The 19,686-nt window shown below is 37.5% G+C and overlaps 1 protein-coding gene across 8 annotated transcripts in view; it reads left to right on the forward strand.

Moving 5' to 3' along the window:
* Positions 1-19,686, forward strand: part of adgrb3 (adhesion G protein-coupled receptor B3) — a 109,047-nt gene that overhangs the window by 65,373 nt on the left and 23,988 nt on the right. For 6 of the 8 annotated variants that reach the window (XM_036215661.1, XM_036215660.1, XM_036215659.1 and 3 more), the window contains 8 exons: positions 2,794-2,900; positions 4,030-4,227; positions 6,086-6,154; positions 8,805-8,913; positions 14,593-14,739; positions 16,189-16,264; positions 18,311-18,425; positions 18,859-18,902. In XM_036215661.1, the coding sequence (XP_036071554.1) occupies positions 2,794-2,900; positions 4,030-4,227; positions 6,086-6,154; positions 8,805-8,913; positions 14,593-14,739; positions 16,189-16,264; positions 18,311-18,425; positions 18,859-18,902 (865 nt within the window). The remainder of the gene's footprint in view (positions 1-2,793; positions 2,901-4,029; positions 4,228-6,085; positions 6,155-8,804; positions 8,914-14,592; positions 14,740-16,188; positions 16,265-18,310; positions 18,426-18,858; positions 18,903-19,686) is intronic. The other 2 variants (XM_024298022.2, XM_024298015.2) reach the window with 1 other exon arrangement.

The following is a 19,686-nucleotide window of genomic DNA, read 5'->3' on the forward strand; positions in this document are numbered from 1 at the left end:
ATGCTCTTACTGTTTCTGGAAGCTGGTTCCTGTGCAGAGTTTGACTGGTATTGATCTAATATTCTATCAAGTTCTTGGCATTAGCACAGTGGTAGCATTTTTCTTGTTTTGCCAAGACTGGATGGAGGCCTACAAAAATTCTCCTTAGTGACTGTTTATGGGCATGGCTTATCTGGGATTTTTCACTTGATAAATTTTGATTTAGCCTTCAGAACTTGGGGGGTGCTGTTTGAATAAAAATTCTCATTGAATGGGACCCAAGTTGAGGGTGCTGTAAAAGCAGACAGTGACAGGTCAGTGCCTCGGAGGAGTGCAGCCTTGGATTTGATCAAGCACATCTCCGCTGACCTATATTTCATAGTCAGCCTACTCTATATTCTTCATCGATGATGCAAGGACACATGACTGATTTGCTAGAAAACTCAGTGAAGGCCTTAAGTTTCCAACTTTGACTCGGTTTAGCCGCTCTTTGAGCACGGAGTGAAAGAAAGCAAAAACCGATCAACAACAACAAAAAAAAAGCATAGCTGTCTGTGTAAAAAGATGAAAGAGGTTGTCCATGCTGATGTGTCAAATCTAGAGCTGCAGAATTTTTCTTTTAATTATTGGGTTTAGAAATGTTAAAATAATAAAAATCAAAACATAAAGCTATCTTTTCATTTTAAATTTGACAATATGTCTGAAGAAGGCTAAACAATGGAAAAAAGTGCCACAATAAACACTGCAAAACCTGAATTTTATGACAGTAAAAAGACCCTTATGGTTAAAAAAAAAAAAAAAAAAAATCTTAACAATTAAGTTTTTCAATAGCAAAATTATTTTTTAATGAGAAAACATGGCTCAGTGACTAGGATTTTTATCTTCAAATAAAAATTATTTCTACAAATATTTACTATAATTTACTATTATTATTACTATATACATACTGTATATATATATATATATATATATTTGTTTTTTTTTTACTTTTTTTTTAGCTTTTTCAAAGAAAATCGGCTAATGGGGCGAGAATTTTTTTGTAATAGTGTAATGATGCACCCAAATGACTAAAAGTTTATGTTACATTAGGCTTATCAGGATTTTTTTAAATTCCTGTTACAAAACCACCTGCAGGTAGAACAGTATTCGGTTTCCATTTTTTATTTGGAATTTAGTTCTCCACACATTTTTTCCCTTAAGGCCAATGCAACATTACACAACGACTTGGCCAAAGTGGATTTAACGCTCTTTTGCTTTGTCTTATTAAAAAGGTATCGACTTCCTTTAATGAGGCTTCCCATCATTGGACTGTTGTTGTTTTCTTTTTTTTTTCATTTTTTCTTTGTTTCTCTGCATGAAATTCTGCCCAGGAAGCTCTACAAGTTATTTTGCAAAACAGTAAAAATAGCACATTAAATATTTCTATTCATTTTATTTTTAGAAAATTGTCTTCTTGAATATTTTTTGAGGAAATTCTCAAGGATTTTTGGACTCACGTGGAATCCTCTGTATTTGTTCCTCAACTTCCCTTTTTTTAACATATTTATAATCATCAGCTAACCAATCTAAAATATATTAATATTACCATACCTGAATTTTACATCAGAGAATGTCAGTCAGTTTAATAAAAACTGTTTGATTTATGAGACAAATTTTACAAAATTATAAATGTTAATTGGTTTAAAACTACATCATGTAATTCACATTTGTGATTATAAGTGTAGTAATTGTGCAACTTTATTTTCTTTTAAAATTTTAATGATTGGGTTAATTTCCTCTAAAAGTAAAGCCTACTGCCTTTCTGAGTCAAAAGTGACCTTTAAAAATGTCAGTGCCGCAGAAAAGGAATGACTTTCTTGTTTCCGAGTATCAAGCTGTCAAAAAATATACTAACTGCTGGCTTTCTGAAGCCATAGGGCCTGCAAGTATCATTTTAATTGTTTGGCACCATAACATTACCCATCCAAGTGAAGCCAGTTGTGTAGGGAGACAGTGTAGAGCAGCGGGCTTCTGCTTCTGCCTTGTGGGCTGTCTCACGGTGCCGCATGGGTGCCCCAAGCATATAGTGATGTTTGGTGTGCAGTCGTGGCTTCAGTGCATATCTCCAAGTAGTAGCTGTGGAGGAGGTGGGCGTGTGAGGTGGGGCTTTGATCTCCTTTTGTCTGTGAGTGTTAGTGTGTGAAAGACAGAGAGAGAGAAAGAAAGAGTATAAGAAAGAAAGAAAGAAAGAAAGAAAGCTAGAGTTTGTGAAGCACGGATGCCAGGGGGAATGTTTTGTTCTGTGGGAGTTTTCCTCAGGATGTCAAGCACCTGTGTTGGAGCAGGAGGGTGACGTGTGAAGTGCTCTTCACCCAGTCGACAGCTGAGGGAAGGTGTGATGTTCGACCCCTATGTTTGCTGTTCGTGGCAGTGTGGGTGGGCACAGGGTGGTTTTTCTATTTTAGGATCACAGATTGAATGCCTGACAGCAAATGCAGCTCATCTGCTGATTGTTTGAATAAGCAGCTGGCTCAACGTGGCATGTAGTCCACATATATGTCAGAAGCCATTTTACTTGCTCATGTTATTCCCTTTTTCTCCACATTCGTTTAACAAAAAATTATGTCAGATTTTCTGCAATTATTACAAAGACAAATATCTCCTTTAATTATCTTTCCCCACTCTCTTCCATCTGCTTTCTTTTGCTTACCCGTGGTCTTAAATCCACCCACCCACTCCCCTAAATCACCACTCGTCACTTTCTCTGCACCTGCTCATCTCCTCTCTCATCATGCCAATTCTGTTCTCCAAATCTGCCCCCTCTTGCTCTCACAGGGACGACCAGTCGCCGCTGCTCTTTGGATCACCGTGGCATGGCCTTCTGGGAGCAGCCCAGCTATGCTCGATGCATAACAAATGAATTCAGATACTTGCAGCAATCAGTAGGTGCAAAGTCAGCTTCCTCTCCCTAGATCCATTCTATCATAAATTACCTCCCCAGTGTTTTCTGCACCGCCCCTCGCCACATCCTTGTTACACTGTAGTCACAGATTAACCACTATCACAGAGGGAGCAGAGAGAAAACACACATTTGGCCTTTGCTTTCTCTTTTTAAAGAGTTATCTAATTGCTAAAAAATATTTTTTTAATAGTTTCAGTCCTATCTTTATTCTCTGTGTAATTTATCTAAGAATTAGGCTAACCAAAAAATTCAAAAAATAAAAGTTAATTATGGATGCAAATTTTTTTTTATGCAAAATGTTTTTTTAGTCACTTGAATCTTGTGTGGTTTCTGTTTAAAGACCCAATCCAATCATGTTTGGAGATGTCTTAAAAGTGGCTGTTTAATCATGAGTACACCTTTTTCAGCTAAAACTCTGGAACATAGTTTCTGCAGAGCAGCAGAAGTTCACTAGAATTTTTCATAAGTAGGTTCGTTGGTGCAGAGCAGCCCCGCCCCCTTTCCTCTCCCTGTTGTGGAGCAGGAAGCTTGTTGCTCTTCCATTGTATTTTTTTTTTTGCGTCACAAATAGGATTTTTTCCAAACAACATTTTTTCCACTTCCAATTCGAATAAATACTCAGAAATGTAATTTTATGCTAAGCTGATTTCCATCAGAATGGGTCTTTAGGTTAATTTCTTAAAGTTTATCAATGTTTGGATCATAAAACGAATATGGTGTGCAGGTCATCTATACAACTCTATATAATGTTTTCCACACTATGAGGTTCAGACTGTACATTGAAGTACACATGAACGCACAGTTACACAGTTGCACAGTAATGTGAAATGTCTTTTTACTGCGCAATTCCTGCCTAAATGTGTGTTTTCTGCTCCAGTTAACATTTTTATTCATATTGACTCATTTCAAAATATCTGCAAGGCACAATACATTTCAGCCTGTCTAAGATATAAGTGTCGTATAAAGGACCTTAGAGAGTAGAGTCTTTCTTCCTGATTTCTTTGTGCTCCATTGACTCTAAATGTCTGGCTTTGCATGCTGTGAAGAAAAAAAAAAAAAGAAATGTTAGAGGACACCGATGCCCCAAGTTCTGTCTTCTCCTGTTCTTGGAGGTTCAGGGCCACCTTGCGAAGGGCCAGAGGATGCTGGCGGGGGATGGCATGTCGCAGGTCACCAAAAACCTGCTTGATCTCACACAGAGGAAGAACTTCTACGCGGGAGACCTGCTTTCATCAGTGGAGATTCTTCGCAATGTGACAGAGACCTTTAAAAGAGCGAGCTACGAGCCATCATCTGATGACGTTCAAGTACGTGGACATAGTTACTTATACTGTATATATATATATATATATATATATATATATATATATATATATATATATATATATATATATATATATATATATGTCTGTGTAGAGTGTATATGAGAAAATTAAACTTCTAACTCTATAAAATGAAACGTTTTTTCATGTCACTGCGGTAAAGTAAAAGCTGACAAACAGCAATGATTTTATCATATCAATAAATCTTGATAGATCCTGAGCCGCTTCATCTCATCATGTTGAGGTTAACTGCAGTCTGATCCTCTCTCTGTCAATAGGATGATGGAGAGAGATTAGAGTTCGATGTCCACCTCCATCTCCAAAAAGACAATTTATGACCTCAAAGCTTTCCCATTTTCAAGAACGCCTCTTCGTGGCCTTCATAAAGTGTGGCTGCTTGAATTACAGTTGTTAGTAAAACCAAAGATTTTAGCCCTTTTTAAGAAATGTTACAAAATAGAAATTAAGCTGAATGTTGACATCTTTTGACATAATATCAAAGCAGATTTTGAATAGTATTTTATAGCTGCATTTCTGCTTGAATCTTTGGGTTTCTGGTGATTGTAAATCTATTCTATTGCTTTTTTTATACTATCAGCCTTGATTTTATGTTTTTATGTCCTACTGAGATGGTAGGAATAAAAGTAACCTAGAAGAGGGGCATGTCTGGTATGTGTTTTAAGTAAAAAATGTGTTTTTTTTATGTTTCTCCATTTACGATATTATCAGCCATCGAGGAAGCTGTATAGTTTGTTATTAGTGTCAAAATCTCTTTTTTTTCCCTTAAGTGTAATTTAAAAAAATCTAAATAAAATATAAAAAAACTAATTTAGGGCATTCAAAGGTTTGGTTGTAATCACCTCCCTGTTTATGCTTTTTATTTTATAAAATTGACAGTTTCTTTATACACTGAAGTATCATATAATCGTCCAGTCATTTGCGATTCTGAGCAGGAATATTTTAAACAACACATTTATGTGGTTGTATACACATTCATCAACTGTTTCCACCGGCTGAAAGGTGTTTGGTCCTTCTAATAATCCGTGGAAATGAAACTCAAATGTGCTGGCATGGGCGGGGAGCCTGGCCCCATCCAGCCATTTTCTCTGCCATAGAAAATCTATGAGACGAGGAGAGCATCCTGTCTCTGGTTATTAGGAGAGCTCTATAGTGTGTGTGGGCAGGCAGGGGAGCAGTCAGCCAGCCCAACCCCTCCGTGTGCCTGTGCGCTAATGCAGTGTTAAAGTGGGCACATTACCACCAGAGGGAGCATAAGCATTCAAGTAGAAAACAAGATAGCCTGTGTCAAGGGAGAAAGCCACTCCCTCAGGCTCAATGAGGACCAGACGAAATAACAGGCCCAAAGATCAGACAGGGATCCCATTACTTTTACAGGCACCCCCTCAAAACAGCCCCTTCTTTCCAGAGCTGAAGACGATCATCCACATAGCTGCTCAAGCAATCCTTTTCATCTTTTTTTTTTTTTTTTTTTTGGTTGCAGCATGTTTGTCTCCTGCAGCAGCAGTAGCGACTGTTTGCAGAAACTTTCTGGACATTTTTGAGTTTTACTTCTTATCAGAACAGAGACACATCTCGTCTACATTTGTTTACCACCATGAATCCAGCAGCACAGTTCCAGAGCTATGGAAACCCAGCAGGGACTGTCATCATCCCCTTATACGAATCCATGTGTTACTGCATTCACAAATGTCAGTGTATTATCCAGAACAGCTCATCTTCAGAGCATGGTGCTAATGTTGTGATTCAAAAAAGAAATTGCTGCAGTGCCTGTAATACTTGTGTGTGGGTGTTTTATGTAGTTTCCTTTTCATCATTTCCACAGAATTTTTTCCAAATCATCAGCAACCTCTTGGAGGAGGAAAATAAGGAGAAATGGGAGGATGCACAGAAGGTAAGCATGCGGCTGTGCACCGAATAATTCAGATTTCTGCATGAATGCTGTTTGCTTCCAAACTCTGCTCAGACCTTGTTTGCACTAACTCCATCTGAATAGCAGATATAAAGGGATGTCAGGGCCATTTTGGGGTAATGTTACACTTGCTCGTATCATTTTGGGGTCGTTTAGCAGGTGTGACAACTGGCCTCATTTAGAAAAAAACACTACCTCAGACCTCCACTTGGTGGCAGCAACACTGCCACATACACAGTTCAGCCATGAAAGTCTCATTTCTCTTATGTGTTGTTTCATGTAGTGCTGAAAATGTGCATTTAGTTGAATTACAAAATAGACACCATAGTTAAAATGTTTAGTTATTTATCCTAAATTATCTTAAAATAAAACTGATTTTTTTCCTGTGAGGAAGCCTCATCAAATCGAAAAATATAATAAAAAGCAGTTTTGAGATATGCAATATAAGGATTCTGAGCAAGACTCCATTGATGAAAACTGGCTTCAGGCTATTTCTTCTGTTGGACACATCTCTCAGCTTGAGAGGTGGCAAGTCTCACTTTCAAAACTGCCACCGGTGTCTGAGGGAATGTGAACCCTGAAATCAAGCACATCCAGCCTCTGACAGGAATGCCATCTGTGATGACTGCAAGTCTACAAAGGGCATCTGCTCGCTTGTCACCTCCGCTGGCAAATTGACTTAAATTGGTTGTCACCTGCACTGACATATGACTGAGGTGCTGCCTTAAAATAAGCCAGATCCATCACTGCCCCCTCTTTCTTTCATTTTCCTCTCTTTTTTTGGGCTCTGTATCTCTACAACTCACTTCAGATGTGATTGCAGGCCAACACAGACACTTCAAGCTTTGCTTTGACTGGCAGTCTTGGCTGTCTATGCAGGCAGTAATTAGGTGTTTACCTACTGCAGTTTCAGTTTGGCAGAGACCAGAGGTAGGGTGTCTGCGAGAAGAGCTCTCAAACAAGGGGATTCGTCAGAGACGGAAACAGACGGATCAGAGAAATGCAGACGGGGGAAATGTTTTCTCTGTTCAAACATGCAGAGGGGGGGACATTTAGTTGTTATTATGTATATCTGGTTTCATCATTGCACCATTTGGACACTAGAAAGGCGACGTCTGATTTCAGCAGAAAAAGCTTGGACTTCACAGTTGAGCGTTTTTCTCACTTGCTGGGTTTACTTGCATTAATGAGGCCAGCTTCCACAGCACCCACACACTGCATGCTGTGGATATTCAAACGCTCACATGAAACACCTCACTGTGAGCTTTTTACTGGCTCTAGATGTGGTTTTGTGCAGAGATCACTATATATTCACCTCCTGTCACTGTTACCATGGCAAGCAAAGGAAGAGCTCTGTCTACACAACCTCCACTGCAGCCATTTCCTTGTACTGCCTTCACATCTCATGGTTGCCATGGAGACCAGCAGAATGAGCATGACTGCACCCTGCGTCAGACATGCCGGAAGGGGCGATGTGCTCCCCCCCCCCACCACCACTATGGCTTTCACTCTGCTGTGTCAGAGGCTCTCAACTTCAACATCACCTATCGCACAGCTTTGCAGCAGCACATGCAGAGACATGTGCCCACATATGCTTCACAGGGTGCTACAGAGGAGGGAGATACCTGCCTCAGGTGTTTGTTGAATATCAGCTCCGACTGGGGTGTTAATTGCTAAATGCCACTCAAAGGCTTTTTCTAATTGCTCAGAATCATCACCTTGTGCTCATACATTTGAAATCCTGCAATCAAATGTTCATGCTTTGGTACCTTGATTTAGAGAACTGCACTGGCGTTTATGAAAAAAATTGTGAAAGGAGCAAAGGGATTGTCTAAATGAGGCTCTTGTTGCTTCAACACTAGGCCTGGATTTCACCCGTTGCCACTGTCAGACGGGGTGGTGGACCAATCCTACCAGAACAATTTGTTGGATTAGCGTGCCGTGATTTGTGAGACAGAGCTGACTGAACCAGCAGCGCCGCTGGTCAGACCACGGAGCTGTCCAGCGTGCTGAATCCCTGCCTCTGCATTCTCTCTTGGAGTGCCATGTCTGTGAGGCAGCACATGAACCGAAGCAATCGCCCTTAACTTGGCGGGGCATTTCAGAGGAGAGGCCAACCCGCAACTGTGCTGGCAGAGCTGACGATTCCAGCTCTGCAGCTGATGTCACACGGACGGTTCAATCAGGGTGGCAGCAAAAATATTATTCATTTAAGCATTATCATCATTTTGGATATAAATGTTGCTGATCAGTGAAAAAGCAGAACATATAAATAGAAAAAGGTCCAATCATAATTAGGGAAATTAAGTAAAACTGTATTTAAAAAGAAAGTTTTACAGTAGTTATTCAATTAATATTCATATAAAAAAGAATTAATTTTTTAAAACCTGCTGGTATCTGCAATTTCTTTTCTCCTCCTCTGACTCAGTTGAGGTTGGATTTGTATTCTTATCGAGCGCGTTTTACTAAATGTCTGAATCATAACAGTAATAAAAAACCATCCCTTTTAATTTTTAATCTCTTCCCCTCTCCTCCTGTCACTCTCTTCTGTCTCCTCCAACAAGCCCACTGGCACATTTGAGAAATAATAGAAACATTGATAGTGTCCTTTTGTCCTTTTTATCTTCTCCAGATCTACCCGGGAGCAGTGGAGCTCATGCAGGTCATCGAGGATTTCATTCACATTGTTGGACTGGGCATGAAGGATTTCCATAATGCTTATCTGATGACCGGAAACTTGGGTAAGAATTGACCCTCTTTCCTTTCCAGCCCAGAGCTGCTCAGCCTTTTTGAACATTCATATCTACTTGAAATAGACGCCTTTCCTCTTCTGCCTCGCCATGTCGTTTTCCACGCCATCGTTAACCTTAGATAAATGCTGAATAGGTCAGGGGTATTTGAGTCTATGGAGTGGAGGGTGGGAAAGAGCTACAATGCCGCAAATCAATTAGGTTTATTGGAACTAATCTTATGGGCTCAATGTCCTAAATTTCTAAAAAAACTTTTCAATGCGTATCAGCATATTTGACACACAAAAAAATCCTCATGAGCTTAACTGTGTTAGAAACTAAATTTAAGAAAAAAATCATCAATACTCTACATATGTATCTTCTTTTTTGTGGCTGTTTTATCATTTGTTTTGTTTCTAAAAATGATCTATATCATTGACGGTAAATAAGAACTGGACTGAGTAACTCCTCCCCCTCACATTCCAAATAGGAAGTACCAGCTGGCTCCAAGAAGCCAAAATCTCACAGACTTGTATTGAGAAATGTACAGCTATTACAGTTAAGCTATTTGTCGGTATAACCATTATTCCCTCTGCTATTTTGTTAGCGTGTCGTGTTAATTCTCATTTTTTGTCATTTTTTTTTTTTTTTTCGTAGTGCAAATTATTCAAGTTATAAACTGGCACTAAAAGTATGTGGTGCCCGCAGGCCCCCATGTTGAATCTTTAAAATGTTTGGCAGATTATGTGTAGCCAACAGCAGAATTCACCAGACAATGTGCGTTAGAAATATGAGCAATCAGTGATTTCTGTCTTAACATCTGATTTGTAATTAATTAAAAAAAAATTAAACAAGCTCACTCCTGATTGTTGAGAGTGGTTGGCAAAAAAAGGTCGACAACTTAGACCAACCTCTGCTTACTGATGATGCTTGGTTCCAACGTGGTTCATTTGGTTGAAATAAGCCATTATCAATAGGTGTTGTCACACTCACTCAGTCCAGTTCTCAGATACAGTCAATGATCTGTATTCATACCAGACCTTTATTAGTAGTTTCAAATCTTTCCTTGAATAAATTGTCTTCAATGACCTGTTTGAATTTGAAGTAATACTTGTTAATGTTGCACCAACACTCTTCAGCAGTTTGAAAGACTAAGCTGTTTCCTAACTCATGTTGGAGAGGTACACCGCCCATAAATGAAAACAGACACTTAGTTCATAAATTCATGCTCAACTGTGTTTGAGAGTTTCAGATGAAACGCAATACAACAGGAGATGAAATCAGTTCAGTGATTTTTTGCAGCTCTAATGAACTTTTCTGCAACACTGAGCTTTGTCCAGATAATAGCTTCCCTTTTTTGGTCTCTGGGGTCTGTAAGTGGAACTGGAGTTATATTTCTTTTTCTGCGTGTTGCTGTAACCAGTGTCGCATAGCTTCTTGGAGGATCTGTGTTCTCAGCGGCATTTCATTTCTCACTCAGGCATAAATGGTGTCGCACTGGAATGAAATAAAAGAACTGCAGTCTTGTTTTATTCATGCAAGTGAATGTGCGCACACGCTGTATAGCTTAAAGAGGGCGGGTTCCTCCTTGTATTCATTACAATAGCTAATATTTGACCCACTTCCAGCAAACACTAACACTCGTAGGCTCTTTATGGTCTTCAATTTCCATAACGATAAATTGGAAGCTACCAAGAATAGCATACCAAACATGCTTCAGTGAATGCACCCATCAAAATGCCATTTTGGAACAGCATGAGAGTCAAATTAACTAATGGATTTGGACTTTGGAATAAAGACGGTGTGCTTTTTATCATGTCATGAATTACAGACTTCTTTTCACAAATGTGAGATTAACTGTTCTTTTACTTTATAGTAGATTTCTTTCAATTTTTCTTAATATGAATTTCCAAAAAGGCTTTTTTAAAAATATATAAATTTAAGCTTTGATAAGCAGTAAGAGCAGACACATTTTTTTTAATAACAGCTTAAGTCAGGATGGAGCGAATCTGATTTGCATCACATGTTTTTCTACTGTCTCATCCCAGTCTCACTGGGAAAAGCAGAAATTTAAGTCATTTTTACTTAAGAAAATGTTCGTAAGTATTCAAATCATACAAATAAAATTCATTGCAAAATTGACAAACCACTATGCAACAAATGTTGTTTTTGTTTTGCTTTATTACATCATGTTTACATTAAACATTAGGGAGGCAGGTAACAGTTTTTCTCCTGACGTCCTTTCATTAGCCATGTCCCTTACCACGTTTGATTTGACAGTATGTTTGTGAAACATATGGCAATGTTGATAATCCTTCTATATTTACCTGCACAGTGTATTTAACTTTACAATTATATTTTTTTAGAAATATACAATCATTTGTCAGTATGTTTAAAAAAGTACATATTGATATATTTTAAAGTATTCGTATTTTACAATTTTCAACTAAAGTGGGGATGTAAAAAGTTTAAATCAACAGTTTTTCCCTCCTATTTATTAACGTGAAATTTTGTAACCTCACAAAAAAATAATAATAAATGGTAAATGGCGTATACTTGTATAGCGCTTTCTACCCTCCTTCGAGGGCCCAAAGCGCTTCACAGTCACAGACCCATTCACCCATTCACACACACATTCACACACTGGTGGTGGCTCCGCTGCCGAACACTGGCGCCAACCTCCCACCAGAGGCAATTCGGGGTTCAGTGTCTTGCCCAAGGACACTTCGACACATGGGCGGGCAAGGCGGAGTCGAACCAGCTCACTTCTGATCAGGAGTCGACCGCCCCACCACTGCACCACGGCCGCCCCCATAATATAATAATAATAATAATAATAATGCAATTTAAATGTAGAATTGACAGTCAGCACCAATTCCTTAACTTCTCACCAGCGTGTCTGGTGATCATGAGGTCCTTTTGATTAAAGAAATGGAACGTTTTGTAGATTCATCCACGAAAGCCAAGTGTGGAGTAACTGGCAGGGGAAGATATTGCAGCATCGTTTTGGTCATGAATTTATGGGAACCTTCTGACACTCCGATAAATAGTGGCTGTCACTGTTGTTTCGTCCTCTGTCCTGATACTTTTAGTCAAATAATCTTGATTGCAAAAAGCTCTCCAGTCCTGCTCTGTATCCTCTCTCCTCACAAGGACAAAGTGAAGCCTGGACATCTTAGAACATGGAGAAACAATGTTGGTAGTATTTTCTCTGCTTGTGTGTGCTGAGAAAAAAAGATATGTCAGCATTATGAGAATTTGGTTTTCCTTTTTTTTTACATATGAAGATTCTAATAATTGTTCTGTTTCTTTTCTTAGACAAATTTGGATTATTTCAATGGCAAAAACGGAATCTTAAAACAACAAAAATAGCTAATTTCTTGTCTTGCGAGAAAAATGATCTCATCAGGAAAGGAAAAGTATTCTTAGTTTAAGAAAATGTGTTTTACTGACTAGAATTGTTTTTGAAACATAAGAGTTCTTGGTAAGATCATTTTTTTTACCCCTTTGGCAGTTTTCTTTGCTTATTTAATTTAAAGAAAATCTGCCAATGCAGTAAAACGTGACTTATTCCTAAGGGGCCTGTTTTTGCAGTATACTAACTTACTTATACTAAGAAAATCTTATTTCCTTTTTGTAGAAAGTAGCTTAGAGAATCCTTGTTGTGGTCTAAATCAGCATTCAGACGCATCGCTCGTCTTGATGATTGCTTTTTTTTTTGTGCCAAGCCCCATCAGGCAGATGCAAAGGCCCATTTACCTGCAGAATTACCCAGAAGTCTGAAAGACAGCCCTCTCAGCACCCCTGTTGTTATTCACGGTGTGGCCTGTGACTAAAACTTCAAACCCAAATAAACAAGCACTTACCACTGCTGCTCCTAACATCTGCTGTAGTGAACAGGCCCCTCAGCAAACGGCAGGTCTTGTGGTGCTGTGCGATTTAACGCTCAGCCCTGGTTCGTCCCAGCAAACCACCGAGCACACCTTCACTGTCACTGATTTCACACCACCGTGGAGTCACGCCAGGATTGGAATTGTACTTTTGGCACCGCACAAAGAACAATAGAGCGTTTGCATCAATGGCAGGATTAGCCGCAGGTTTCCCCTCGCGTCAGCCTCATTTGACTGGGCTGAACATGATACCAGAAAGAGAAAAGTGAAGCTTTGTTCTCCTCTGGTGATGTCTTTCTCCCAGTTATTCTTACTGACATTGTCTTTGTTCATAGACTGACCTTTTATGGCATCTCAGCAGGGAGATGAAAAAAGAGTGATTAGAGGGGTGAGGCGTCTAAGAGATTTCAGATGGAAAAAAACAACAGAAAAGCATTTTTTTTTTCTTTTAATATTCAAATGGTATTATTGTTTTACATTCCAATCATATTATACTTTAACAAGATTTTCATAAATACAGTTTGGACAATATACATTTTGCTTTTATTAGATCATAAAATATTAAACTGCCTGCCTTGCATGTTTACATTTTAAACTTCCACTCCAACTACATTTGATCTATTGTAAAATCGTTCACAGTGTCTTTTAATTATGATTATGCAGTTTTTAGCCAAAATCATTTTTAGGACATATTTTCTGAAGCACGGTACAAGTTGATTTGAAATTCCCCTCTAAGTTGTGGATGGAAATGTTGACGTGAAAGTAAGCCTCCACTGATATCCCATCATCCCTTTGTTTATGCTCTCTCTTGCGAGCTTACAGCCCCTCATAACTAATAACAAAAACGGCAAGCAATATTGGAGCTATCCACCTGCATTGCTCAAACGAGAATAATTAAGATGTCTATGGATCTATTTGTCTACAAGCAGATGCATCAGAATGAGGTGGACAGACTTTGACCCAGCAATGGCAAAATTTGTATCTACTTCTGATCCATCACATTTTGAATAAAAAATATTCCGAAATTCAGTTTTAATATATTTTATTTATATCCTCTATCATGAGAAAAATTCTAGAATAGCATATTAAAAAAAAAAAAAAACATGAATCACCATTTTCATTTGAGAGGATCTTTAAGGTATTTTTAAATCATTTGGTTTCTTTATTTAGCTAAAATGTGTGCTTGTTTATTATTATTATTATTATTATTATTATTATTGGGCACATTATTTAAAACAAACAAAAAAAACTTTACTTTTGCCATAAAAGTATGAAGACACAAAAAAACACTATCATCCATTACTTTTTGCATTAAAATTCATTATTTTGAAGGTACAAGGTACTGCAGAGTTCATCTTTTGCTTGTATTTTGACTGAACTTTTTGTGTTTTAAAGTAAAGTTGAAGAATCGTCTCTGACTCTTTGTGCCACAAAAGTTTGAGGATTTTTTTTTTCTTTTTTTAACGGCTCAGCGCTGTAAATGTAAAACCTGGGGGCAGAACAGTGCAGTCGCATACATCAGCAGGTGGAACTCTCACAGAGGTCTTTCTTCTACATGACATAAGATGCAGTTTGACTTTGCTAGACGTAAAGTAACCAGGCAGAGAGGCTGCATTTCAGCAGAGTGTAGAGTGACTTTTATATTACACCGTAGAAACAGCTCTCTGTCTGTACATTAGAAATGAGAGCAGTGTATGATGGGTATTCTATCTCATCAAGTCGGCCTTTAAACCTGCAGAAACTCTTGGACCCCATTCGTAATCTGTGTCTTTGTGGCTCTGTGTTTGTGTGATTGCTGCAGTGGCCAGCATCCAGAGACTTCCAGCTGTGTCTGTGATGACGGACATCAACTTCCCCATGAAAGGTCGTAAAGGCATGGTTGACTGGGCCAGGAACTCAGAAGATAAAGTGGTCATCCCAAAGGGCCTCTTTATTTCCCAGTCAGCAGGTAGGTGACTGAACATAAACAGCATAAAACAGATTCATGCGACCTGCAGCCCACTGCATCTTTCTGCAGGAAGCACAGCATCCTAAACGGTCTACAAGTGTAAACCGTATTTGTCTCTATTAGGAATATGCTGCTTACTGTAAAAGCATGTTGAATACTTAATGCTGGATAAGATGGAAAGCAGAAATCAGCAGAAGTCCAGTGACTTGAGTCAAACTGATGTTTCTGCATTGAGGACTTTCTTTTTCTGTCTCCTGGGGAAGGTTTTCTTATCGTCTGATGCTACACCAGCTCTTGTTTGGAGTAAATAACTTTGAAAAGATGACAATTTGCTTGACTGTGTTTGCTCAATTTTTCATTAGCGTCAGCTGAGTGTTTTATGTCAGCCTTTCAAACACTGCAGTTGCCACTCCAACGCTCAATTCAGAGCCAGCTTTCTTAATTGCCCTAATCAGTTTAATCTGGAATATAACAAAGATAACAAAACAAGGGTTTGATGATGGATCTGTGCTATATTTTATAGCAGCAGTTTGAGAGAACAAAAGAGTTGACTCTGTCAGTGATATATTTGTCCTTTTTTACCTTTTGTTTGAGATTTGTGTTATTTTTATTTCTGTATGTTTATTCTGTTTGTACACTACAAAATAAATCAATGGAAAGTAGTAAAACTATGTCCATAGAGCAAGTTATTTTTATTTAACTACAAATCATATAAAACAAAATCAGAATCTAGAAACAATGTTCCATATAAAGATGGGGAAAATAAGCTAAAAAACTAACTCATGCAGAATTACTTCAAAACAAATGCTAGACAGCCCAATAATAACTAGTTTTTTTGCTGGTTCTGGAAAAAAGTTGTATTTTTTAAGTTTATATGTACTTTATTTTTGTTAATTTTGATTACAGTGACAAAAAAGGAGTGTGCATTTTGGAGCAAAATGTTAACAAAAAGAGAATCTTAGTAAGAGTTGGTCAATCTTAATAAAATACATCTAGAACCAGCTCTTGTTCATTGGGCATGAACCATTTTTTTTTTCAAAATGAGGACAATGGATGCCAGTTTAACTATTCAAGATTTACTGAACTTCAAAATAACATCTTACTGAAAATTATGGTGCGTTTTGAGTTTTTTAAGACAAGTTTTTCTTTTGTCAAGACTAAGGAGCAAAAGGATTTGTACTCATTTTAATAATAATTTTCTTATTTCAAGAAATGAACTCTTAAATGCAATGAAAAAATTCTCAACTATGCTGATTTTGAGAGAAGCTTAGAAATGTGCAGAGCAACAATACAATAAAACAATATATTGAATGTCTAAAAATAACAGTTTAAAATCTTTGCAAGAATGAAAAAGTTTCACTTTTATTGCAGTTTATATTATTATTTATATGTTTTTTGTTTTTTTTTTCTCCAGACTACTCAAAACTAATGCTTGGCTTTTTCCCTTAGATATGGAAGGATCCCCTGTTTTCATTTTGGGAACTGTTCTCTACAAGACCCTTGGACTCATGCTGCCATCGCCAAAGTAAGAGGAACATTTCTCCTTGTCTATTTTTTTTTTTTTCTCCTGTCTGCTGGCAAGGAGAAATTTGAGACTGATTTAATCCTTTGGAAGGACCAAGGTGTCAGTATTTATTCATAGCAGTAGATCAAGTCTGAACAAACAGCCTGTGCCTCTCGCTCAGGTGACCCTGAAACGTTTCACTTCATAGACAAGAAATTCAATTCAAAACAATTAGAATTCCTCTTGTTTTGTCCTTCCTAAAAAAAAAAGCATAGAGTTTAGTGTTTATTCTAATTTTAAGAGTTAAACAAACTCACTGCAGCGTGGAGCGTGTGGTTAATTAGGGATGACATTTAGTGTCTGGAAAAGCTGTGGGATGGCCCAAAGAAACACCTGGTGTCAGCTACAAGTCAACACGTCCCTGGCACCCACATACAAGGACAGAGCGGTCATTCTGGGACAGGCCAGGCCAGCTGTCGCAGGTAGAGCATCCACCCCCTGTGAATGTGTGGAAACACGCTCATAACGGGACATTAAAGCTCATTCTCCTCAGACTGTCTTGGGGATACACTGATCAAGTGGAAACTATCGATGATTTTCCATTTGCCTGATTTTAAGCCTCTGGCATAAAAAAAAAAAGTCTTTCATATTGCTAAATGTCAAAAGTCTGTAAGTGTATTCTGAGTGGGGCAATTTAGTCTAATGAGTTCCATTTTGAACAAAGTGTAAAGGCGACTCGTACCAGAGAAAAAAGTTAGATAAAGAATATTCAGCTCTAGCAGTGAAGAGATAAAAAAAGAGCCTCCTGCTGTCTTGGCACTTCTCTTTTTCCTTTTACTTAGATTCCACATTTAGGATTTTTTTATGAAATACTAATAAAGCTCTAGCACAAGACTTTAATTTTAGATTTAAAACCGTTGGTTAAAGAAAAAAAAACACATTTAATGTACAAGGGAATTTTTCATAGGTTCACCGAGGATCTGGAAAGGAACGACTAAAAACGTTTTTGCCCTGGATAGAAATAGAGTTTAAATAATGTCCTTTTCTAACCTTACATCTAAGTAGAAGCTGTGTGTTAAACTTAATTAAGAGGAACACCTTTTATCAGATATTGATAATCATATTAAGATTTTTCTTGCAATTTTTGCGATAAATAGTAATTATTTCACTTTTTGGTACATTTAACACTTTCTAAAGTCAGAGATAGAGCTGTGTAGTAAATCTATTTTATCAATTATTTTGAATTTTCTGTTGAAGAAAATTTATTTGGGAAAATTAGTAATTTATATTTCCTAGCATCCTGGTTGGGCTTCTGTTGTTTGGTCAGCCCACCCATCTCTAGCAGCACACAGACGTTAAAATGATAACTAAAGATGAGTTTGTTCCCAAGAAAAAGAACAGTTTCTTGTTACTTATATGGAAATGATTTTAGTTTTGCAGCTTAAGACTTGGAGCAACAAATCGCAAGCTGCAAAATCTGTCTGAAGGCTTTTGCAACCAAAAGTGGGAGTACGAGGAATATGTTTCAACACCTGAAGCAGAGGCGCTCTGTCGAGTGGGAGAAGTGCTGCTCTCTACGAGATGCTCAAGCTAGCGGCGGCTCACAAAAACACCCGCCACGTTGTTTTTTACAAACAATTTTTACAGCTTGTATTCAGTCACACTTTGAAATCAGTTCAACTCTCAAATCAGATGTTAAAATGATTTTTTTTATATATATATATTTTCCGCCATTTGTAATTTTGTCTTAAGAAAGTGAAGGGAAAATAAATAAATTATTATCGGATATTGAATTTAATGTGAAAAAATCAGAGATTTTCATTTACCAAACTCCCCTTGGACATGTTAGAAAATGTAATTATACTAATAACATGTTTAAAAAATGTCAAATATATAAACAACACTGGGGATAACTATATTAAGATTCAGAACCATTAAATTGATTTCATAAATAGATAAGAAGTAAAGGATTATGTCCCATTTTCCAAAGGTGGATCTGAACAGACAGAATATTTTTATAGCAATATTTTTTTTTTTTTAACTAATGGGAATCTGTGTTTATTTCAGGAACCACACAGTTGTGAACTCAAAGGTTATTGCGGTGACGGTGAGACCGGAGCCTAAGACAACGGAGTCTCACCTGGAGATTGAATTGGCTCATCTGGCAAACGTTAGCAGCAAAGTGAGTAACATAAGCTTAAGCTCTTCATTAACAGTTCATTAGCTATGAAGACAGCATGTTATTCACCTAAAGAAGATGTATTTTTTTCTTTTAACATACATCATAGTTTTCAACATCTAAAATATATATATTTTGGGCTAACTATCATTTATTTAATTTGCTCAATCATCATTCCTGAGGATGCATTTAAAAAACTGAAACTACGTCTTAGAAAAAAAAGCAGTTTTTTTTTTTTTTTTTTTTTAATTTGGGCTAAAAATTGCAAAATCATAATTAAATGACCACTGGGAACCCTTTAAAATAGCTCCGAAGATGACCAGAGTGGGTCTTTAATGATTCATACTTTATCATTTATATTCTGAACTACAACACATGATGATGTAAATAATAACCACTCATCATAATATATATTTCTTATCTTCCTCCACTCTAGGGAACCATGAAACCATATTGTGCACTATGGGACACAACCATAACGTAAGTAGGCATGCACTTTCTATAATTTAGAATTCATTTTCTGTCTTGTTAGGTTTGCATTCTGCTTAAAGTTAAGACTCCTGTAATTAGCTCCTGTCTTTGTGTCTGTGTCGGTGAGGTGGCAGAGCAACAGTTTCCTGTGTAGTGAATCCCATCCTGATTCCATCAAGACTTTTATTATTAGTCACACATGAGTCATAGTCACCTCTGTAAAATCACAACAAAAAATATCTTTTTTTTTTTGTTCTTCACTGATGACAAATCATTTTATTCCTGGAAATACACAATAACATTGAGAATCCATGAGCAGTGATTAAATATACACATTTAACAAGACAGTTGAGGAAGAGAGGAAACAAAGAATAAGTTTGTCTAAAGTCTAAAAATATTGTTATGTTGTATTTATATACACTATTTATTTATACACTTAATTAATACTGCTTCTGAAGTTTTAGTTGGCTGTGCTATATTTAGGGTTCATGTGTTTGTGTTTTTTAAGCAAAGTGGTGACGTCTTGTTTGCTGCTGATTTGTTTTTGTGCCTCTGCAGGCTGCAATGTTCTTGTTACCATGCTGCTTGATTGTGGAATTATAAGGAACTTTTTCTTGCCATTGTGTCGTATTTTATGCATACTGTCAAAGTGGAAAAGCAACACCATTTATTACATAAAAACAATGAGGTTTATTGCAGCCTTTCCCACAGAACGCTTGTGCTTAACATCTGTGGTCGGCGTGCTGGGAACCGCACAGCAGAAAGGCGGGGACGTTTCAGTGGAGCGTTGGGC

This window comes from Oryzias melastigma, linkage group LG15 (assembly GCF_002922805.2).
Source record: "Oryzias melastigma strain HK-1 linkage group LG15, ASM292280v2, whole genome shotgun sequence".
NCBI classification, from domain to species: domain Eukaryota; kingdom Metazoa; phylum Chordata; class Actinopteri; order Beloniformes; family Adrianichthyidae; genus Oryzias; species Oryzias melastigma.